Source organism: Mobula hypostoma, chromosome 12 (assembly GCF_963921235.1).
Source record: "Mobula hypostoma chromosome 12, sMobHyp1.1, whole genome shotgun sequence".
Taxonomy (NCBI): Eukaryota; Metazoa; Chordata; class Chondrichthyes; order Myliobatiformes; family Myliobatidae; genus Mobula; species Mobula hypostoma.
The window spans coordinates 5299627-5324582 of record NC_086108.1 but is presented as its reverse complement, the minus strand read 5'-3'; the positions used below and the strand labels follow the sequence as shown (position 1 = coordinate 5324582).

General features: G+C 48.2%; 1 protein-coding gene across 1 annotated transcript in view; it reads right to left on the bottom strand.

The window, feature by feature from the left end:
* Window positions 1–1453: 1453 nt before the first annotated feature.
* The window catches only part of map3k10 (mitogen-activated protein kinase kinase kinase 10), a 106177-nt gene continuing 82674 nt past the window's right edge, over window positions 1454–24956 (bottom strand). Inside the window, exons 7-10 of the mRNA XM_063063529.1 lie at window positions 18539–18677; window positions 13877–13989; window positions 9931–10632; window positions 1454–7578 (exon numbers count right to left, since the gene is read on the bottom strand). Of these exons, the coding sequence (XP_062919599.1) occupies window positions 7148–7578; window positions 9931–10632; window positions 13877–13989; window positions 18539–18677 (1385 nt within the window). The 3' untranslated portion in view covers window positions 1454–7147. The remainder of the gene's footprint in view (window positions 7579–9930; window positions 10633–13876; window positions 13990–18538; window positions 18678–24956) is intronic.

Sequence of the window (24956 nt, the reverse complement as noted above, 5' to 3'; positions counted from 1 at the left end):
GCCTGACTTACCCCACAGAGGTGAGGACAAGACGAGACAAGACATGACCCCCCGCGGGGCAACACAAGACGGCCAGACTTACCCCACGGAGGCGAGGACAAGACAAGACCAACACGAAAGAACACCAGACAGTACCTATCTAGCTCCGGCGATAGAACTAGACCGAGGGGCAGGCGAGGGCTGCAGACAAGGGCTAGAGGTGAGAGGGGCAGAGAAGGGATTCAGACTGAGGGGTAGGACAGGAATCACAGACCGCCAGGGACGGGACTTGACTTGGTACATGGATGCCGCCAGGTAGCGGCGAGCTCTCAACTCAGCCCGGGAACGGTAGACAGCGGTTCTTGATTCCCTCCGGTGGGTTAACTAATGGACCCACCTCGGTGAGGAAACTTTGCAGGCGCGCTTTGGCGAGGTAACTTGACAGGGTTGCTCCGGTGAGGAAAGGCAAATTACCGGCACTTGCTTCAGGCAGAGACTAGGCTTGCTCCGGCCAGATGACATTGGCACGCTGTACCTTGGTGACTTTGCAAACGCTCTCCCGCCGAACAGCTGAAAGCCGGAGACTATAAACTACCGGTTCAGTTGAGAGTAAATTGCCTCCAATCACCAAAGCCGAGGGACACGGGAAAACAGGGAACCAAAGGAAAACAGGGAGTCAATGGTCCAGATAGTAGCATAAACAAAGTAAAGTTAAAGGGACCTCGATCCGGACCATGACAATTGATTAGTTTTGAGGGCATGATGGTATTGAATGCTGAGCTATAGTCGATACAGTCTCCTGGTCTATGCATCTTTGCTGTCCAGATGTTTCGGGGTTGAGTGAAGAGACAATGAAACACATTTCAGAAGGTCGAATTTGCAGATGGGGTAAGGATTCATAACAGTGTGTATGAACAGAGGGATCTTGGGGCCACATTAATAGATCCTTCGAAGTTGCTGCACAAGTTGATAAGGTTGTTATGAAAGCATATGTGTTGGTCTTCATTAGTCAGGTGTTGCAGTTCAAGAGCCACAAGGTCACGTTGCAGCTCTATAAAACTCCGGTTAGACTAGACATGGAATATTGTGTTCAGTTCTGGTCGCCTCATTATAGGAAGGATGTGGAAGTTTTAGAGATGGATTTTCCACTGAGGTCATAGGTTAAGTGTGAGAAGTGAAATATTTCAGGGAAACTTCTTCACGCTGAGAGCGAACGAGCTGCCAGCAGAAGTGATGGATTCAGGCTCAATTTCATCATTTAAGAAAAATTTGGATCGGTACGTTGATGGGAGAGCTATTGAGGGCCATAGTCCAGGCGTGAGGTCAATGGGACTATGCACAATAACAGCTCAGGTATGGACTAGGTGGACTGAAGGGCCTGTTCCTGTGCTGTAGTGCTCTATGACTACAACTGCATGGGTTGAATTAAAATCAGAGATAAGTATTCACAAATAAAAACAATGAGCCGCTCACTGACAAATCGTTTTAATTTCCTCTACGAATCACAGCTCCACCATTTGCCTCACGGTATAATTTAAGGATAAATCAGCCAGGAAATCCTGGCAAATTTCAGATAATAATTTACAGGTATTTACACAGAGTTAAAAATTTAAACATCATTCCTAGACAGTTTATATTACATCTCCCATGAAGTTATTTTTTGCATCCTCAGTATGTCCTTACAGTGCGTGGGCAGGTGCTTGCATATTATTTACCTTCATTTACATAATTTACATATTTAATTAGTGTTACCTGACTGAGATTGCAATGATTGGGCACAAGTGGTCCCAGTTTGAAAGGAAAAAAATATTAATATTTTTCCTTCTTTTATTATACAGTGATTGGAATTCTCTCAAACTCCTTCTGAAGTGTTTTCTATAGGAAGGTGTACAGGAGGTAACTAATAAAGTGGCCATTGAGTGTATGTCCATGGTCTTCAGCTGCTGTAGACCATTCACTTCAAGGTTCAATGTGTTATGCATTCAGAGCTACTCTTCTGCACACCACCGTTTTAATGTGTTTTAATTTTTTAATGTTTTAATTTGAATTACTGTCACCTTCCTGTCAGCTTGAACCAGTTGTCTATTCTCTGACCTCTCTCATTAACAAGGCTTTTTCTCCCACAGAACTGCCACTCACTGGTTGGCTTTTGGTTTTAGTACCATCCTCTGTAAACGCTAGAAATTGTAGTGCATGAAAATCCTAGGAGATTCTGAGATACTCAAACCACCCGATCTGGCACCGACAATCATTACATGGTCAAAGCAAACTGAGATCACATTTCTTCCCCATTCTGATGTTTGGTCTGAACAACAAATGAGCCTCTTGACCATGTCTGCATGCTTTTATGCTTTGACATCCTGCCACATGATTGGCTGATTAGATATTTGCATTGACAGGCCGGTGCTCAGGTGACCACCAAGTAATACTCTGTGCTAAGGATGGGGCTGTCACTTTTACTGGAGATTAACACAATTCTTTCGTGCAGCTCTCACCCAGTTAATGAAGAGGTCAGACTCCGAGAGAATATTCTGTTATGAGAAAAGTTTGATAGCGCGAGGTACAGTGAACCGTTAACCTTAGCAGGGAATACCAGCTGTGCCAGATTATGGAGAAAGTCACTGGGGGCTAATCAGTCTCCAGCTTGGAAGACATCAGTAAATCAAAAGCAAAGATTTAATAACGGTAGAGTACAGTTCATGCCCTTTTGTCCACCATGCTATGCCAACCCTTTAACCCTTTTCTTCCCCCATAAACCCTCCATTTTCATTTCATCCATATGCCTATCTAAGAGTGTCTTAAATGCCCCAAATGCACCTGCCTCTTCCACCATCTCTGGCAGCATGTTCCACGCATCCACCACTTCCTGTGTAAAAAAAAACCCTACTTCTAACATCCCCCCCAAACTCTCCTTCAATCACCTTAAAATTATCCTCCCTCACATTAGCCATCTCTGCCCTGGGAAAAAGTCTCTGGCTGTCCACTCGATCTCTGCCTTTTATCATCTTGTACACCTCTATCAGGTCGCCTCTCATCCTTCTTCGCTCCAAAGAGAAAAGCTCTAGTTTGCTCAACCTCTCCTCAAAAGGCACGCTCTCTAATCCAGGCAGTATCCCGGTAACTCTCCTCTGCACCTGCTCTAAAGCTTCCACATCCTGCCTATGGTGAAGCGAGCAGAACTGAGCACAATACCCCAAGGCAACACACTCAAAATGCTGGAGGAATTCAGCAGGCCTGGCAGCACAAACAGTTGACATTTCGGGCTGAGACCCTTCTTCAGGGCTGGAGAAGTTGTTGAGAAGTCAGAGTGAGAAGGTGGGGGGAGGGGAGGAAGAGTACAAGGTGGTAGGTGATTCCCCAAGTGTGGTCTAACCAGAGTTTTATAGAGCTGAAACACTACCTAGAGGCTCTTGAACTCAGTCCCCCGACTAATGATCCCTCTGCTCCTCCACACTGCTGACAATCCCTGTACTCTGCCTTCAAACTCAGCCTTCCAAAGTGAATCACCTCACAGTTTCCACAACCACTAAGTCATCTATCTCGTGTTGATTATTACCAGGTGGGGGAGGCCAATTGGTCAAGAGAGTGTTTCCCCCTTATTTTAAATTGCTTCCTTGTTTAATAGATTTCTTTCAGTGATGTAATGAATGGTTTCTGGCTTTTATAGACCTGGGTTTAAGTCCAAATGTGGTCCGTCACCACTCACTGCAGCAGATGACACATTTAACTCCTTTCCTGCAGTAAGATTTACTAATTGAATCTGACCTGTATTTACGAAGGTGTGCATGCAGGCCATTCGGCCCATCGAGTCTGATCTACCATTCCATCATGGCTTATCCACTTCCTCTCTCAGCCCCAGTCTTCTGCCTTCTCCCCATATCCCTTCATGCCCTGACCAATCAAGAATCTATCAACCTCTACCTTAAGTACAGCCTATGACTTGGACTCCACAGTCACCTGTGACAATTCCACAGATTCACTACCCTCTGGCTAAAGAAATTCCTCATCATCTCCATTTTAAGGCACCCTTCTATTCTGAGGCTGTGTCTTCTAGTCCTAGACTCTCCCATCATAGGAGACATCCTCTCCACATCCGCTCTTTTGAGGCCTTTCCACATTCAATAGGTTTCAATGAGGTCACCTCTCATCCTTCTGAATTTCAGTGAATATAGGCCCAGAGCCATCAAACATTCTTCATATGACAAGCCATTCAATCCTGGAATCATTTTTGTGAACTTCCTTTGAACTCTCTCCAGTTTCAGCACATCCTCTCTAAAATAAGGGGACCAAACTGCTGACAATACTCCAAGTGAGGCCTCACCAGTGCTTTATAAAGCCTCAACATTACATCCTTGCTTTTATATTCTCGTCCTCTTGAAATGAATGCTAACATTGCATTTCCCTCCCTCGCCACCGGCTCAGCCTGCAAATTAACCTTTAAGGAATCCTACACGAGGACTCCCAAGTTCCTTTGCGCCTCAGAGTTTTGAATTTTCTGTCCACTTAGAAAATAGTCCCCTTTCACCATTAAAGCTGTGCAGAAATATCTTCTCTCCAAGAACCACTCAGTTCAGTCCCAGAAACCAGAAAAGTTCAAGCAACGAGGCCAGCAACGCTTAACCTCGGGGAAGATTTAAACACAAGATTCTGTGGGTGGTGGGAATCCAGAGCAAAACACACGCACAACGCTGGGGGAGCTCAGCAGATCAGGCAGCACCTATGGAATTGAGTAAACAGCCGATGTTTCGGGCTGAGACCTTATATTGGGACTTTTTGTAGATTCATTAAACAGCTACACTGTACCACAGTTTATTAAGGAACCCAACACGGACACCAGATCTAGATTGTTCCATGGCAATTCTATTTAGAATTCATTTTCTGGTCCCTCATTTCTCAAAGCAAGTTCTGCCACTCGTCTCTCCTCCTGCTCTCTTCTGCACTGTCCCACAAGTATTTTCTTTTCAGGGCTTTTTACCAAAGAGCCAACACAGGAAATAAATGGAGTGAACATTCTCCTGGGCTGCAGGAGATCCAGTTTGATTCTGGGACTTGAACCTGCTTCCACCGCCGTTTTCGGCCACTTGCTCTGATTGCAACAAATCCACATGTAAATCACACACAAAATGCTGGAGGAACTCAGAGGGCCAGTCTGTGGGGGGGAATAAAAGGTTAATGTTTCGGGCTGGAACCCTTCATCGGGACTAGAAAGGAAGGGGGAAGAAGCCAGGATAAGATGGGGGAAGGAGTACAAGCTGGAAGGTGAGGGGGAAGTTGGGTAGGTAGGGAAGGGAGAATGAAGCTGGGAGGTGATAGGTGGAAGAGGAAAAGGGCTGAAGAAGAAGGAATATGATTGGAGAGGAGAGTGGTATCCATCATTAATAATCCTCACCACCTGTGACATACCCTCTTCTCATTACTACCTTCAACGAGGAGATACAGGAGCATGAAGATATCAGAAACAGATTTAATATCACTTGTCGCAAAAGTTGTTGTATTTTTGACAGCAGTACAATGCAATACATAATACTAGAGCAAACGGAATTACATTAATTATATATATAGATAAATAATTAAATTAAATATGTAGTGCAAAAATGGAAATTAAAAAGTAGTGAGGTAGTATTCAGGGTTCAATGTCCATTCAGAATTCGGATGGCAGAGGGGAAGAAGCTGTTATTGAATCGTTGAGTGTGTGCCTTCAGGCTCCTGTATCTCCTCCCTGGGCATGTCCTGGGCGATGGGGGTCATTAATGATGGATGCCGCCTTTTTGAGGCATCGCTCTTTGAAGGTGTCCTGGATACCACAGAGACTAGTGCCCATGATGGAGCTGTCTAAATTTACAAGTCTCTGCAGCTTATTTCGATCCTACGCAGTGCACGCCCCCAGCATACCAGAAGGTGATGCAGCCAGTCAGAACGCCCTCCACAGTACATCTGCGAGTGCCTTTGGTGACGTACTAAATCTCCTCAAACTCCTAATGGAACATAGCCGCTGTCGTGCCTTGATACACACTCAGTGTGCACTACCGCACTAGTTTGCTCTCTGTTTACATTACATATTTATTTTGATACCTTTATTGCATTTTATGGTAACTGTATGTATTGCACTGCACTGCTGCACAAAACAACGATTCCCAAGATATCAGTCAGTGATAATAAAGCTGGCTCCCATCCATGAGGTTCCCTTTCTCCATGACTGCAGTAGGTCAGGAAGACAGGATTCCTGGAGCCTGGAACCCATTTGAGCTTCCCCACTGGCCCTTTCCCCAAAACACAATGGCTGCCTTCAACTCGTAACCTGGTGCTGACACAATGGTTCTCCAACTTTTGGCTTTGGTGTGCCAGTCCAAGATGCAATTGTACCCCGAAGTCTCTAATCCCCATTGTTGCTTAGAGGATTAAACAACCTAGACCATAACAGCAGAGGAGAAATCCTTCAATCAGGCCACCTTCCTGACTGGAGGCCGCTTTGGCAGCAGAACTTTACATCCTGCTCCAAAGGCAGAAAGCATCACCCCTCAACGGCGAAGGGTCGGTGCAAGGGGAAAATAGGAGGGACGGTTTGGCTTCATGGATCAGAGAGGTCTGCTTCTCTGGGGAAAGTGCTGGGATCTCTGGAATCCAAAGGTTCTCCTGAACATTGCTGGATGTTCTAAGAGGGTGGGGAGCATTTGTGCTGTTTTCTTTGATCCCCGTTTGATCAGCAAGAGCAGCCCGAAGGCCTAATTCAAGGAGGAGGGAGAGCTGGAAACCCACTTGATCTTCTGCTGAAATACTCTCCTGTGGGGTGACAGAAAATTTACTGTGGCCAGGCCTGCCCCATTACCATCACCTTTGAGGCTAAACATTTCAACCACTGAGGCCTGGCCACTCGGATGATGCGCGATCCAATCAGGTGGCTGGATGTTCAATCTTGCACCCAGAATGGACGGTTCAAAACTTTGTGCTGCCCAATCAGAACAGAGGATCCTGCCAATTTATGGTCAAGGATTTGAGCCACCCAATCAGAACACTAGATCTTGTCAGTGGTATGAGCCACCCAATCAGAATGCCAAATCCTGTCAGTGGCGTAAGCCGCCCAATCAAAACACCAATCCCAGCAACATGCCAAGGTGCCACAAATTAAGTAGCTGGTTGCCAGGGGCAACGTGTTTGGGGCCTGGTGGTCTCAACGCATATGACCCTCCTCCACGCTGTAGATAGACTCCTTGTGGGGAGCCAGATCAGCTCGGCAGAGAGGCAGCGTCCCGTCCGCTGTCTGCCCTTCCATGTCCGTGTCCAGCAGGCTGCGTCCCGTGTCCGAGCCGGATAGACCGGAGGGACAGAGTCTCTCGTCAGTTGCGCTGCCGCCAGAGTCGGTGTTGCTGGGTGTCTCGGTGCTGCTGGCTGGTGAAGAGCTGAGGGTCCGGCTGAGGGAGACGAAACGCCAGGGGTCGATCCGGGGCCTCCCCGCCGAAGGCCTGGGTCTGGGTGCAAACTCCAGTGTCTTTGGCCTCTCCAGCGCCGCGTTCTTGTCCGAGGCCTTCTGCCGCAGGATGGGGGATAGGAAGGAGGCAGGGTCCGGGAGTCGAGGGATCTCCGAGGGATCCTTCAGAGAGCCTTGGGAAGGAAAGAGAAGACAAGGTAAGTGCACTGTGGTGGATAGTAGCTCAGTGGCCAACTAACCGGGACGGACATCAGATCCCAAATATGATACAGATTATCTTTATTTGTCACATGTACTGCCAAACGTGGTGTTTGCATCAATGACCAACACAGTCTGAGGATGTGCTGGAGGCAGCCTGCAAGTGTCGCCACGCTTCTCGAGCCAACATAGCACGCCCATAACGCAATATTCCCAAACCGTATGTCTTTGGAATGTGGGAGGAAACTGCAGCACACAGCGGAAACCTACGCGGACTCCTTCAAACTCCTTACAGACAGCGGTGGGATTTGAACCCGATCGTTGCTGCTGTAAAGTGTTTTGCCAACCATTGTGCCCCTCCAGCCTGTTCTGCCCCTAAAGGCACCATTCTCATTTTTATTTCTTTACTGTGAAGGTCATTGGGACTTCTGGTCAAAGCTGATGACCATTGGCCAGAGCTGATGACCATACGGACCACTGGCCAGAGCTGATGACCATACAGACCATTGGCCAGATCTGATGACCATTGGGACCATTGGCTAGAGCTGATGACCATACAGACCACTGGCCAGAGCTGATGACCATTGGGACCATTGGTCAGAGCTGATGGCCATTGGGACCACTGACCAGAGCTGATGACCACTGGGACCACTGGTCAGAGCTGATGACCATACAGATCATTGGTCAGAGCTGAAGACTACTTGGACCATTAGCCAGAGCTGATGACCATATGGACCATTGGCCAGAGCTGAAGACTAGTTGGACCATTGGCCAGTGCTGACCAATCCCGTCAGCCCTATTTCCCCACCCCACTTATATCACTGCGACCCATTTTCTAACAGCTGCCCAGTAACACCCTGACTCTCTGGACACCCACAAGGGAAGTTTACAGCGACCAATCATCTCAGTGGTACCACACGTCGTGGGACGTGGGAGGGAACCAGAGCACCCGGGGGAATCCACCTGGTCACAAGTAGAACTTGCTGACCTCACACACAGATAGCGCTGGAGGCTGGGATTGAGCTCTCGTCGCGACCTGCCTAGGGGTCATTCCCTTCCCTTCTTGACCTTACCAAATCCTCCAGTTTCCAAACACCAAAGCCAGTGACTCAGCATCCTGGTCCTCGGGATCGAGGATCCACAGGGGCATATTTCCTCCAGCCTGCCCAGCATCAGGCCAGGCTCTCTTCTCGCTGCTGCCACCAGGAAGGTGGTACAGGAGCCTCAGGATTCACATCACCAGGATCAGGAACAGCTATTACCCCTCAGCCATCAGGCTCCTGAACTAAACAGGATAACTTCACTTGTCACATCATCGAAATGTTCCCACAACGTATGGATTCACATTCATGAACTCTTCAGCTCATGCTCTCCATATTTATTGCTTATTTCTTTATTATTATTATTTTTTCTTCCTTTGTATTTACAGTCTTTTGCATTGTGGTTGTCTGCCCTATTGGGTGTGGTCTTTCATAGAATATTGTGGTTCTTGGACTTAATGAACAATACCGGCAAGAAAGCAAATCTCAGGGATGTACGTGCTGATATATATACACTTTGATATATATATACACACACATACATACATACACACATACTTTGAACTTAGGTTTAGAGGCACCGACGCACAGGACCGGAAAAAGCCGCAGAGTGTTGTCAACTCTGCCATCTCCATTGTGGGCACCAGCCTCCCCAGTATCAAGATCATCTTCAAAAGGCAACGCCTCAGAAAGGCGGCATCTGTCATTATGGACCCCCGTCACCGCCCCCCACTCCCCTGCACCCAGGACATGCCCTCTCCTCATTGCCACACACACTCAATGATTCAGGAACAGCTTCTTTCCCTCTGCCATCCAATTTCGGAGAGGTTCAGGAGGAAGGAGAGGAAGAGGGTGGGAGAGGAGGGGTAAGTGAGGGGGAGGGTGAGGGGTAGGTTGGAGGGGAGAGGGTGGAAGGGTGAGGGGGAAGAGGATGGGGCAGGACTTGGAGAGGAGGTGAGGGGTTGGGATGTGATGGAAGGAAAGCAAGGGGGAGAAAAAGGGGGCCCGAAGAGGGGAGTAGGGCGAGGGAGGGAAGGGAAGGAGGGGTGAGGGGGTTGGGTTTTGGGGAGACAAGGAGGGGGCAAGCTTGGGGAGGATGGTGAGGGAAGAGGGATGGTAGGAGGAGGGAAAGGAAATGGTGCGGAGGAGGGTGGAGTGAGGAGTGGGAAAGGGCAAAGAAAGACGGGAGAAGGAAGGAGGGATGGGGGGAGACGCCGAGGTTGGGGAGGAAAGGAAGGGGTGTGAGGGGAGTGCGAGGCGGTGGAAGAAATGGACCCAGTCGCTTACCTGCTCCTGTCAGGTCCTGTGAACTGCCATCTGATGGAGTCCTCCTGTGCGCCCGCCCCGGTGCCGGGGGCTGACGGATCGCGCCGTCCGACGGGATCCTCCTGTGCCGGTGGCTGACGGCGGAGGCAGCGCTGACATGGGTGGGGGTGAGGGACAGCCCAGGCTCCTTTTTGAAGCTCTCGGCAGCCAGGTCCACCAGCGGGTTGCCACGGGGGGCAGTGGTACTCTGCGACCCCTCCTCCTGGCCCCCTCCACCGCCCTCCTCGCTGTCGGAGCGCAGCAGGGAGCGAGTGGAGTTACAGTCGGAGAAGGAGGAGAGGGAGAGGAGGGTGACGGAGGAGGAGACCTCCAGAGAAGGCAAGGCCGAGGGCCGGCGGCTGGGACTGCTCGAGCAGCGGCTGCGGCCTCCCCACTGGAAGAGGCCCTCGGGCCTGCGTCGTTCCTCCCGGGCCTCCTGTTCCTCCTGTGCGGACTGCTGCCGGCCCAGCTCCAGCAGGTCGAGGCCTAGCCCCACCGAGCTCAGGATGCTGGCGCAGCCCAGGAGCGCCAGATCCCTCCTCCGCCGATGGGCGCCCCGGCTCGGGCTGTCCCCCAACCCTGGCAGTAGGGTCGGGCACTCCTCTGCCGTGCTCCCCTCGCTGTCCTGGAGGCCTGGAGACTGGAGTGGGCGCTGGGATCCTCCTGTGCTGGGAGTCAGGCCCTCTGCGGAGAGACGGAGGGAGAGAGTGAGTGGGTGAGGGGAGACACGCTCGCAGCTCGTTAATCAGCAGCCAACCCACCCCTGAACAAAATGCAGATCCTGCCTGTGCTCCCATCTCTGACGAGGCCTTCCCAAGAACTTTGCAGCCAATTACTCTTCGTTATTTTCTTTGCAGTTTAACAATTAATTGTCTGCTTGCATTTTATATAACTACCAGTTGGGTGGCCGGGTGGGGAAGATGTGTCTTTACCAAAGGAGGTGTAAGGCACTCCATCCCTCCACTAGCCTGCAGGTCATCTTGGGCAAGGAGCAGCACCCCCTTAGACACCCCTCCCCTCCACCCCGAACAGGGTCACGTGAAGCTATGGGAGCAGGTGGTGGATGGTCGTATGAGCAGCTGGTGCAGATCACAAGTCCTGGTTATGCGACCACTGGCCCCAGGCAGACAGTCTCTGAAGAGTATTGATAATGGCTGGGGTCACCCTTTTTGTAAAGCCAATGGCAAACCACTTCTGTAGAAAAATTTGCCAAGAATAATCATGGTCATGGAAAGACCATGATCGCCCACGTCATAAGACATGGCACGTAACGAACAAGAGAACCCAAATGCACGTAACTGTGTAGTATGCTTCCTAATGGTCACCATATGTATGTGCAATTGTTCAGTGTACCCTGTTGTGGTTACAATTCTGTATGAATGTTCTCTGGCATTCAATTATTTGAAGAGGGGCTGTCTGATTGGTTAATTTTTTTATTCCAATATTTTTATTAATTTATATATATATAAGAATACAGAGTACAAGAAAAAAAAATTCTTATCTACAAATTTGAATGGAATGTTTCTTATCTATGGTATAAAAAGAGTTGAACACGTTGGCCCGCTACATCGCTTCTGCTTTTCCTTCCTCTACTAGACCTCTCCTTCTCTATGTTTCCAATTTTCTTTGTTCTATTAGTGCTTAATAAAACGATCGTGAAGTGCCAAGTTTTGTGCCTCTAGAAAATACAAAGAACCTTGGATTAAAAGCATCAGAACCCGACACTCCCTCTGGGCGAAAGGGAGACTATGTTGAGGGTTACCGTGCCAAGCTCAGACTTCAGGACATGAGAAGATTTACCTGCACGTTGACGGCCAAAGGGCCCAGTCCTGCTGCCGTGCCTTACTGTCTCTCCCCAGGAGACGGGGACTCAGGAGGGGTGGCAACGCCATTCTGGTACACAGGGGGTCTGTCAGGGTATCAACTTAAAACTCATCCCTGCCTAACCTGGTCCAAACAGGACCACAAGCTGGTCAGACGTTATGTCATTAAAGGGTGGACAGAAGTTCGATAGAACTTCACCAGGGACTTGAGGGACAGGTTGGGCAGGTTAGGACTCTATTCCTAGGAGTTTAGAGGACCAAGCAGTGGCCTTATCAAGGTGTATAAAATCACCAGGACCACAGGGACCCCTATTTTAACTGAATTTTGCAGGAGCACCATGGAGAGCATCCTGACAAACTCATCTCCATCTGGTCTGGGAGCAGCCGAACATCAGATCGGAAGTCTCTACAAAGGACGGTAAGAACGGCCGAGAGGATCATAAGGGTCTCTCGATAATTCACTGGGGGCATCTATCAGGAGGGCTGCATATGCAGGGCCCTAGGTATTATGACGGATCCCGCCCATCCATCTTGTATCCTCCTACAAAACGCTGGAGGAACTCAGCAGGTCGGGCAGCATACGTGGAAACAAGCAGTCAACGTTTCGGGCTGAGACCCTTTGTCAGGACTGTTCATTTCCACAAGGACCAGTTGGTGTTTCCCTGTGGAATAACTCCCAACAATAGTTAAAAGGCATTTGGGCAGGTGTGTGGGCAACAGAGAGAGGCAAAGGGAACTGGCTGAGATGGACACTATGGTCAGTATGGACGATTTGAAGAGCTGTATAACTGATTGAGTTAGATGGGTGTCAAATATTCTGGTGGATGTGTCACCTCTCTGGATTTTGGTATGTTTGAGCAAGGAGGAGGAGGAGGGGAGTTCTCTCTCGGGCTTATACAGTCACCTCTCAATAACATCCCCAACGTATCAACCCAATTATGAAGACATGCCAGCTGCTATAGTTCATGAGGAGTTTGAGAAGATTTGGTATGTCACCAAAGACTCTAGCAAATTTCTACAGATGTACTGTGGAGTCCTCCAAGAGGATCACGACCATTTCACTGGGTTTGGAGGCTCGTGTGCCTCAATGACCTGGAGGACTATGTTGGCTGGAGTCAGAGCTTTATGCTTTGGCCCTTGGTAGGGTCACCCACGTCAAAGGGTAGAGGCCACATTCAGAGTGGTCAGCCGGTCCTCCAGGTTTGAGGGGTCAGCTCAGGGCCAACAACCCTGACTGGTCAATAAACAAGAGCAGTGAAGAATCCTCCTTTATCTGTGTATGGACAGATGGAGATGGGGTTCCTTCACTGCTGCCCTAAATGGCAATGGCACAAGTACTGTGGAGTGCCTTCTGATTGGTTGTATCACCATCTGGTATGGAGGTGCAAATCGGAAAAAAAGCTGCAGAGGTTTGCGAACTCAGTCAGCTCCATCATGGGCACGAGCCGCCCCAGCATCCAGGACATCTTCAGAGAACGGTGCCTCTAGCAGGCAGCATCCATCATGAACCCCCATCACCCAGGACAAGCCCCCTTCTCATTGCTACCATCAGGGAGGAGGTACAGAAGCTTAACAGCACTCACTCAACATTTTAGGAATGACTTCTTGTCCACTGCCATCAGATTTCTGAATGGCCCATGGACACTTATTAATTTTCTCTTTTTTGTGCTATTTTTATACTGTCTATTTTTATTGTAATTGATAGTATTTTATGCATTTCACTGTACTGCCACAAAACCACAGATTTCACGTCAGTGATATTAAACCTGATTCTGTTTCTGATGATGCGGTCATGATTGGCTTTGCTGATTTTTGTGATCTCATTTTGTGTCTTGCCTTCTACCCTTCAATCTCAAAACAGGAGACTTCGTTGAATGGAAGATGCTGGGCATGCGCCTAGGTTGTGAATGGAAGATCTCCAGACCAGTCTCATCCCACCTCTTCCCAAGTCTTTCCCCAGCAGGAATCCACCCTCAGGAAGCCCGGTAAATTTCCCTGTTTGTGCACCATCCCGCCAACCTTGTCCTGTGTTCCTGAAGCACCCAACTGCGGGGAGAGTCGCGATTTCTCGACCTCTCAGTTTAAGCATGTGCTTGAGTACTTACCCATCTCGGTGAGACTCGCGAATCCCATTGTAATGGGAAGGTGCCGGGGGCTTTTCCCCAAACTTGGGGCACTGGATGACCAGAACTTGCTGCCATCTCCCAGAGACTTCAACCTGCGAACGTCAAAAAGCAAACGTATGGTCGGAGATCAGCAAACGCAAGCACCCTGAAAACTTCAACACCCGAATACGTGGGATTGATCGGAAAAGACCACAGAGAGTTGTAAATTCAGCCAGCTCCACCATGGGCATTAGCCTCCCCACCGACGAAGACAGCTTCAAAAAGCAGAGCCTCAAGGTGGCATCCATCATTATGGGCCCCCACCACCCAGGACGTGCCCTCTTCTCACTGCTACCATCAGGGACATGGAACAGGGGCCTGAAGACACACACTCAATACGTTAGGAACAGTTCCTTCTCCTCTGCCTTCAGATTTCTGAATGGACAAACATAACATCACTTCTTTCCTCTTGTTTTGCATTACTTATTTATTTTTATGCATTTCTTAATGAAACGCAAAGTATTTAAAAAAAATACTTTTGCTCTGTACTGCTGCCACAAAACAACAAATTTCACGACACGTTAGTGATGACAAAACTGATTCCAATTCTGAGGATATCGTCGCCCCAAATTGAACACACACTGACTCTGTCCTAGGAATAAAACTGATTCCAATTCTGAGGATATCGTCGCCCCAGATCGAATGCACACCCACCCTGTAGGAATATCTGACTGGGAGCTTCAGTCCACAAAAGCTCAGCCCGTCACGGAAACCAGCCTCCCTTCTAATGATTCGTTCTGCCTCGAGAAAGCAGCTAAAGACCTCTCCCAGCCCAGACATCAGAATCAGGTTTAATATCATCGGCATATGTCATGAAAGTTTTAAATTTGCAGCAGCAGTACATTGCCATACATGATAATAGATTTAAAAAACGGAATTACAGGAACTATATATATTAAACAGTTAAATAAGTAGTACAAAAATAGAAATTTTTAAAAAAGTGGTGAGGTAGTGTTCATGGGTTCAATGTCCATTCAGAAATCGGATGGCAGAGGGGAAGAAGCTGTTCCTGAATCATTGAGTGTGTGTTTTCAGGCTCCTGTAGCTCCTTCCTGATGGTAGCAATGAGAAGAGGGCATGTCCTGGGTGATTGGGGTCATTAATGATGGATGCTGCCTTTTTGAGGCATTGCTCCTTGAAGATGTCCTGGATACTATGGAGGCTGGTGCCCATGATGGAGCTGACTAATTTTACAACTCTCTGCAGCTTACTTTGATGCTGTGCAGTGAAGACCCCCCCCCCAAACCAGACGGTGATGCAGCCAGTTAGAATGGCACATTCTCCACGGTACATCTGTAGAAATTTCCAAGTGTTTTCTCCCTTTTCCTACCACCCAAAGGGCAGAAGATCCAAAAGTTTGAGACACGTACCTCCAGGCTTAGGGATAGCTGTTATAAGGCTCCTGAATGGTTGTGGGTCCTGAACTTGGTGTGTCTGCCTGCACTGCACTCTCTCTGTAACTGTAACACGCTATTCTGTGCTCTGTTTTCCTAAGTACACCTCTGTATATTGTGGGAATATGCATTGAACTTCGTAACTGTTTGATGTGACAAAATGGAGTTGTACAACCCCAGACTGCCAAGCTAATATGTTGCAATCTATGTACGTGACTAAAGTAGTAAGAGGAAGCTACAAGAAATGTGCTCACTAAAGGAATACGCGACTACAAGCACCCAGTGGACCGAACATTGTGCAAGGATAAGCAAGTAGCAGAGACAACTCAGCCGCAGATGGCAGATGACAACAAATGTGTTGGTTGATGATCGGATGGACGGAGCTCGCAGGAAATAGTAACCTCGCCTCATTCTCATATATAAAAATAGTGCTTTGTTGGAAGTCTCCAGCCATCCCTGGTGGGAGTGGACGTGAACTTTCCCCTTCCAAGTAATGAAGGTGCTTGATGAAGATCCACGCAGTGTTGCTATTGTGTTTTGTGAGACTTCATGGAGAGATACTCGACAGTACTTATGCAGGGGAGAAGGCAGGAGAATGGGGCTGAGAGGGAAAATAAAACAGCTATGATAGAATGGTAGAGCAGACTCAATGGGCCAAGTAGCCTAATTCTGCTCCCATGTCCTATAGTCCTACGTGTGAAATATTCTGTCTGGATGGCATGCAACCAAAAACCTTTCACTATATCTCAGTAAAGATGACAATAATAAACTAATTCCTTTCAGCCTGAAACATCAACTGTTTATTCAGCGCTGGGAACACACACAAAACGCTGGAGAAACTCAGCAGGTCAGGCAGCGTCCATGGAGATGAATAAACCGTCGACGTTTCAGAGTGGATCCCTTCTTTGTGACTCTCAGCCCAAAACATCGCCTGTTTATTCATTTCCGTAGATGCTGCCTGACCTGCTGAGTTCCTCCAGCGTTTTGTGTGTGTCGCTCAAGATTCCCAGCATCTGGAGACTCTCTGGTGTTTAGCATTCACCTCCGTAGATGCTGCCTGACCTGCCGGAAGTGTGGCAATATTGTGATCTGCCCCCAGCACATCTGCAGACTGTTGTTTTATGACACATTTCACTGTATGTTTCCATGTACACATGGTGACTAAAGCGAATGTTCTCTTAATGAGTTCCCCCGGCATTTTGAATGTTAATTACTGTTCTCTCTGAGCTGCATTCATGCATAAGCAGTCATCTCAGGTCAACGGAGTGCTTCCTGCTTTGTAATCAAGTCCAGGAACACCACTGATCTGAGCTCCATTTTAAATTCCATCTACAATCATTCAGGCCTGAAGACTGGTTCCTGTTGCAATTAGCATTTGGTTTATACTCTAACTCCAGAATACGCCCAACAGCGCCAACAACGAACTCTGCCCCCAAGTGTCCGATGCCATCACACCAATACCCATGTTACTAATCCTAACCCGTATGTCTTTGGAATGTGGCAGGAAACTGGAGCACCCGGACGAAACCCGTGTGGTCACGGGGAGAACGTGCAAACCCCCGACAGACAACGGTGGGGACTGAACCCTGATTGATGACGCTGTAGTCCGGTTACATTACAGTCAAAAGCTTTTTTTTTGGGGAGGGGGTACAGAAGCCTGAAGACCCACACTCAGTGATTCAGGAACAGCATCTTCCCCTCTGCCATCCGATTCCTGAATGGACATTGAATCCACTGACACTACCTCACTACTTTTTATTTCTGTTTTTGCACTATCTTTAATTTAACTATTTAATATACAAATATATACTTACTGTAATGATTTACTGACTTACTTGCTTATTTTTAATTTTTTTCTCTATATGATCATGTATTTCAAAGCGGGTCTGCCACAAAGACAACACATTTCACGACATACATCAGTGATATTAAGTCTGATTCTGATAACACAAAGTCAAGTTCTCTGCAGGTCCATTTAAAAACACAAGTTGAAAAAAATAAGTTTCTGTTTGTTTACCTCCAATCCCGACCCCATAAATTTCATATGGTTCAACGGTTCAATTTAATATCAGGGAACGTATACAATATATAACCTGAAACTCTTACTCTCCACAGACATCCATGAAACAGAAAAAAAACCCAAAAGACAGAAAGAGTTAGAACCCCGAACCCCCCCCAGCACAAGAAACAGCAAAGCATCAACCCTCCCCTCCCCCCACTTATTCTAGCGTAAAACATCACCATTCCCACCAGCCACCCTACAAGCACCAGCACAGTCCCAAGGAGAGACCATGGTCTGCAGTCCATCAAAAACTAACTGTTCATCCCAACAGTTCACTATCCCACAGGCCCTCTCTCTCACTGACAGGGGAGAGACAGATATCACCGCTTCCACAGTGAGAGGGGAGACAAACAGTCGCTGTTTCCATGTTACAGTCCGTAGCGCTGCTTTCATTTTGAGTCCCGCTGACTCGAGACTTGGGTGGAGGGAAGGAGGGAGGGAGACGGGGAGAGGGGGAGAGGGGGAGACAGGGAGAGGGAGAGATATCACTCCTACCACAGCGATCACCTGTGGAGAGGCCTCTGACAGCCACACCCGCTGTCTCGACGCTCCAGCTCCCTGCGACCCTTCGGTTAGCAACACCAGTGAGAAATCGGGCCCACAGGGCCACACTAGGGCAATTTTTTATTCCACCGCCCTGATTTTTGGTGGTTATTTGTGAATTCTGTAAGGACCAATTTCTGTTACCCACTCTACTATAAGCTCCAAGAGGACCACAACCTCGTCGTAGGGTTTGAAGGCTTTGCATGCCTCAATGACCCGGAGAGCTACGTTGGCTGGAGTCAGGGTCTTGTGCTTTGGCTCCTGGTAGGGTCACCCATGCCAAGCAGGTCAAAGCGTAGAGGCCAGACTAAGAGTGGTCCACCGGTCCTCCAGGTTCCTTAAACGTCCCTAATGTATCTGACTCTACAAACTCTGGCAGGGTGCCCCACACACCTACCACTCTCTGTGTTAAAAAAAACTATCTCTGACATCCTCTCCTATTCTTTCCTCCAATCACCTTAACATTATGCTCCCTGGTGTAAGCCATTTTGGCCCTGGGAAAACGTCCCTGGCTGTCCACCCAACCTGTGCCTCTCATCACCTCTAACGCTGGTTTATGTTCAGTACTTGTCAACATTGCATTGGCCTTCCTGAAGAACTCACCTCTCCTCACCGCCAAGCCGCTCCTTTGGCTGAGTTGAGCTGGGCCCCCACGTTCTCCCCTTCTTTTTGTGGCCCTCGAGCTCCTCGTGCTTGTACACCGCAGTCCGGCCCCAGGTCTGGCAGCCCTCGCCCGGAGTCACTGCCAAATGGGAAACAACACAGTCACGCACCAGGCCGCAGCACCCCTCGCTGACATCGCAGCCCCGTGGGTCACGCCTTCGCCCACGGGCAGCAGATCGTGGGTTCACGTCCAGCTCCCCGACCCTCACACGTCAAACTCTGGGCGCCAGGGCTGCAGTGTTACTGATGTGGCCTTTCAGGTGAGGAATTATCTGACCTTGCGGGTGGACACTGAGAAATTCATGGCTGCAATCTCACAGGCGAGTTCACCGGATATTTTGCCTTTAACTGAAGCCGTTAACACTGGACAAAAAAGATTTTGCTTCCTGAATACTTCTGGGAAAATCACCAGGAAAATTTCCCTATCACGCACCATTATTTTTTTAAATCGCCTATATTTGTTATTTCAATTCATAATTCAAATCAGAATAACTGATGCTAAGATTAAGGAAGGCATTTTTGTTGGTCCACAAGTCAGGAGGTCATCAGTGACAGGCAATTCGAAGAACTTTTAGTGGGACCGGAGAAAATCACATGGAAGGCACTAAAGTTGTTGAAAGTTTTCTTGGCAACTACGGAGCACCAAACTACATGCAGCTGGTTGAAAGCATGCTTCAAGCATACAAAACCATGAAGTGCAACATGTCACTAACGATTTGTTTTCTGCATTCCCATTTAGACTCCTTCCCTGCAAATCTTGGCGCTGTCAGTGACGAGCATGGTGAAAGATTTCACCAGGACATTGCGGTCATGGAGAAACGGTATCAGGGCAACTGGAATCCATCAATGCTGGCTGATTATTGTCGGACACTTAAGCGAGACTCAGAAACTGAGTACAACCAAACATTTTTAGCTCGGTTGAACTATTGCAAAGTGACAACACTGTTATGCAATTAAACACATTATATTCAATAAAAGTTAATTTCTCATTTCTCCAAATTCCTCTGTGGTGCAGGTGGTCTGAAATTATATTTGTGTTCAGCTTCAAGCGGTCTATCATTAACAAAAAAAAATTCTGAGGAAGCAACCCTTTTGAAAAAAATGTGTTATCCAGTGTTATATGCTCACTGCCATGTGTGATAGCTGAACGTTTCCTCAGGAACACAAGACAAGATGCAGGAGGAACTCAGCAGATCAGGCAGCATCTGTGGGAAGCAAGTGGCAGAGTAGACTCGATAGGTTGAATGACCTAAGTCTGCTCCTTTGTCTTGTGGGTGTTTTCAGTCGAGATAAAGGGTCCCAGCCTCAAATGTCAATGGTCGAATCGAGGCGGCAGGGCCCAGGCCTGACAGCATATTGAAGCAGCAGGACCTGGGTCTCAGAGTGAGGAACGACATCAGGTTTGGACGATTTAAGCACCGGGCCAGATTGGAAAGGTCAGGGGCTGCAGGCGAGGGATGGGACTGTTCAGCTCGTCTCTCCATGAACTTCACTCGTCTCTGCGCTGAACCGAGGCTGCGGCCTGCAGCTATCGGGCTGCCGGCTTCGTGGCTATGGAATCACTTTCCTGAACTTCAGTTCTGAATGATCTTTGCTCACTCTTACTGTTTGCACAATTTGTGTTTTTTTTTCTCCGCACACTGGGTGTTTGACAGACTTCTATTTTGTAATGGGTTCTATTGGGTTTCTTGGTTTTGTGGCTGCCTGTAAGGAGGTGAATCTCAAGGTTGAATACCTACTTTTTGATAATAAAAGTATTTTGAACTTCTTTGAACTTTGAGATGCCACGCGACCCACTGAATTCCTCCAGCCTTCCATAAACACAAGAGATTCTGCAAATGCTTGGAAATCCAGAGCAATACACTGAGCATCTAAATGCTGGAGGAACTGAGCAGGTCAGGCAGCATCTACGGACAGGAATAAACAATTGACGTTTGGGCTGAGAGACTGATGAAGAGTCTTGGCCCAAAATGTTGACTCTTTGTTCCCTCCATGGATGATTGCACTTTGTAAAACACTTTGAACTACATCGTCTGTATTAAAAGTGATGAATAAATAAATTATTGTAATTATAATTACTCCAGAGAGATATAAGGCACTCCGTCTCACTATAACAGACGGGGTACGAGGGGGAGGTGGGACATTAGCAGAAGTTTAAGAAGTCAAGGCACATCGGGAGCACTGGACGCAGTATATCACCCCAGCTGACTCACAGGTGAAGTGCCTTGACTTCTCAGACTTCCGCTGGTGCCCCACCTCCCCCTCATACCCCATCCGGTATTTATTTATATACACACATTCTTTTTCTCTCTCTCCTTTTTCTCCCTCTGTCCCTCTCACTATACCCCTTGCCCATCCTCTGGGTATTTCCCCCCCTCTCCCTTTTCTTTCTCCCTGGGCCTCCTGTCCCATGATCCTCTCATATCCCTTTTGCCAATCACCTGTCCAGCTCTTGGCTCCACCCCTCCCCCTCCTCCTATCATTTTGGATCTCCCCCTCCCCCTCTCAAATCTCTTACTAGCTCTTCTTTCAGTTAGTCCTGACGAAGGGTCTCGGCCCGAAACGTCGACTGTACCTCTTCCTAGAGATGCTGCCTGGCCTGCTGCGTTCACCAGCAACTTTGATGTGTGTTGCTTGAATTTCTGAAGAGTATTGATAATGGCTGGGGTCACCCGCCTTGTAAAGACAGTGTTTTGTGCAGACGTGCTCAATAGCGAGAAAGCTTTACCCGCAAATATCAAGAACCTGAGATGAAGAGTCCTTGAAAATGAGTCCGTAGGTTGTGGAATCAGTTCAGAGTTGTGGTGAGTGAAGTTATCCACACTGGTTCAGGAGCCTGATGGTTGTGGGGTAATAACTATTCCTGAACCTGGTGGTCTGGGACCTGAGGCTCATTGTGGTGAGTGAAGTTATCCACACTGGTTCAGGAGCCTGATGGTTGTGGGGTAATAACTGTTCCTGAACCTGGTGGTGTGGGACCTGAGGCTCATTGTGGTGAGTGAAGTTATCCACACTGGTTCAGGAGCCTGATGGTTGTGGGGTAATAACTGTTCCTGAACCTGGTGGTGTAGGACCTGAGGCTCATTGTGGTGAGTGAAGTTATCCACACTGGTTCAGGAGCCTGATGGTTGTGGGGTAATAACTGTTCCTGAACCTGGTGGTGTGGGACCTGAGGCTCATTGTGGTGAGTGAAGTTATCCACACTGGTTCAGGAGCCTGATGGTTGTGGGGTAGTAACTGTTCCTGAACCTGGTGGTGTGGGACCTGAGGCTCCTGCCCAATGGTAGCAGTGGTGAGAAGACAGCAAGGCCTGGATGGGGGTCTTTGATATTGGATGCTGCAGAATTTCCCACAATGCCACGGTGTTGACACTTACAGAATTTCCCACAATGCCTCAGCTTTGACAGGTTATGAAATACCTTGTCGGCTGTTAAGTGTTCAGGTGCATTCTGGGACCATTCAACAATGGCTTCTTTCCACTGCCCTCAACCTGAAAATCCCTCCCTCTCCATCGGATTATGCCTACCTCAGTTTGCACAAACATTCAGGTGCAGATTCAGATTTATATCCCGTGTACATCAAACATATGGTGAAAAGCACCATTGCATTCACAACCAACACAAATCAAGGACGTGCTGGGGGCAGTCCGCTAGTGTCACCACACATTCCGGCGCCAACTTAGTGTGTCCACGGTGTTCAGCAGCAACAAAACGAGCCCCTTCCTCCCTCCCATCTACCCACACACACAGACAGTCCTCCAAACACTGTACAGGCTGGGCCTCCAGCCTTCATTGGACCCGTGGACCACAGTTATCAGCCATCACCTGCTGACACCATAAGACCATAAGACACAAGAGCAGAATTAGGCCATCTGGCCCATTGAGTCTGCTCCACCATTCAATCATGGCTGACCCTCTTATTTAATCTCCTCAACCCCAGTTCCCAGCCATCTCCCTGTAACTTTTGATGCCATGTCCAATCAAGAACCTATCAATCTCTGCCTTAAATACACCCAAACAACCTGGCCTCCACAGCTGCATGTGGTAACAAATTCCACAAATTCAGCATCCTCTGGTTAACAAAATTTTTCCGCATCTCTGTTTTGAAATGGCGCCCTCTATCCTGAGGCTGTGCCCTCTATTCCTAGACTGTAAACATTCTTTCCACATCTACTCTGTCTAGGCCTTTCAACATTTGAAAGATTTCAATGAGATCCTCCCCTCATCCTTCTGAATTCCAGTGAGTACAGACCCAGAGCCATCAAACGATCCTCCTATGATAACCCTTTCATTCCTGGAATCATCCTTGAGAACCTCTTCTGAACCCTCCCCAATGCCAGCACATCTTTTCTAAGATGAGGGAACCAAAATTGTTCATAATACTCAAGGTGAGGCCTCACCAGTGCCTTATAAAGCCTCAGTATCACATCCTTGCTCTTGTATTCTGGACCTATTGAAATGAATGTCAACATGGCATTTGCCTTCCTCACCACTGACTCAACCTGTAAGTTAACCTTCAGGGTGTTCTGCACAAGGACTCCCAAGTCCCTCTGCATCTCAGATTCCTGGATTTTCTCCCCATGTAGAAAATAGTTCACATATTTATTTCTACTACCAAAGTGCATGACCATGCATTTTCCAACATTGTATTTCATTTAGGAGCCGAGAGGTAATGTTGCAGCTATAGAGGATCCTGGTCAGACCCCACCTGGAGTACTGTGTTCATTTCTAGTCGCCTCACTACAGGGAGGATATGGAAACTATAGAAAGGGTGCAGAGGAGATTTACAAGGATGTTGCCTGGATTGGGGAGCATGCCATATCAGAATAGGTAGAGTGAACTCGGCCTTTTCTCCTTGGAGTGACGGAGGATGAGAGGTGACCTGATAGAGGTGTATAAGATGATGAGAGGCATTGATCGTGTGGATAGTCAGAGGCTTTTTCTCAGGGATGAAATGGTTGCCACAAGAGGACACAGGTTTAAGGTGCCGGGGAGTAGGTACAGAGGAGATGTCAGGGGTAAGTTTTTTACTCAGAGAGTGGTGAGTGTGTGGAATGGGCTACCGGCAACGGTGGTGGAGGCGGATACGACAGGGTCTTTTAAGAGACTTTTGGATAAGTACATGAAGCTTAGAGAAATAGAGGGCTATAGGTAAGCCCAGTAATTTCTAAGGTAGGGACATGTTCGGCACAACTTTGTGGGCCGAAGGGCCTGTATTGGGCTGTAGGTTTTCTATGTTCCTATGTTTCTATTTGCCACTTTCTTGCCCTTTATCCTAATCTGTCAAATCATAATGTCATGTTAAACACGAGAAAGTCTGCAAATGCTGGAAATTCAAAGCAACACACACAAAACGCTGGAGGAACCCAGCAGATCAGGCAGCATCTATAGAAAAGAGTAGATAGTCGACGTTTCGGGCTGAGACCCTTCTTCAGGACTGGAAAGGAAGGAGAAGATGCCAGAATAAAAATGTGGGGGGGGGGGTAGGGGGAAGGAGGATAGCTAGGTGATGGGTGAAACCAGGTGGGTAGGAAAGATAAGGGCCTGAAGAGGAAGGGATCTGATAGGAGAGGACAGTAGACGATAGGAGAATGGGAAGAAAGAGAGGACCCAGGGAGGTGATAGGCAGGTGAGAAGAGGTAAGAGGCCAGAGTGAGGAATAGTGGAAGAGGGAAATTGGTTCACTGGAAGGAGAAATCGACGTTCATGCCATCAGTTTGGAGGCTACCCAGGTGGAATATAAGGTGTTGCTCCTCCACCCTGAGGTTCACCTCATCTTGGCACAATGGGGACTGAAGTGTTGGAATGGGAATTAAAATGATTCACCACAAGTAAGTTCCACTTCTGGCAGATGAAGCAAAGATACTCGATGAAGTGGTCCTCAATTTATGACGATGGGTCTCACCAAAGCAGAGGAGGCCGCACCAGGAGCATCGGACAAGACAGACAACCCCAGCAGCTTCGCAGGTGGGGTGCTGCCTCACCTGGAGGGGCTGTTTGGGGCCTGAATGGAGGTGATTGGGCAGGGGTAGCACTTCGGCTAGAAGTGGGGAGGGACAAATGGACAAGGGAATCACAGAGGGAGTGATCCCTGCGGAAAGCAGGGGTGGGGGGGAAGTAAAGATATGTTTGCTGGTGGGATCCGTTTTCTGTTGTGTAATTTATGTCATTTTATGATAACTTACTCTCAGTGACCACTTTGCTAGGTACACCTGCTTATTAATGCAAATATCTAATTAATCAATCATATGGCAGCTGCTCAGTGCATAAAAGCATGCCGACATGGTCAAGAGGTTCAGTTGTTGTTCAGGCCAAACGTCAGAATGGGGAAGAAATGTGATCAGAGTGACTTTGACCGT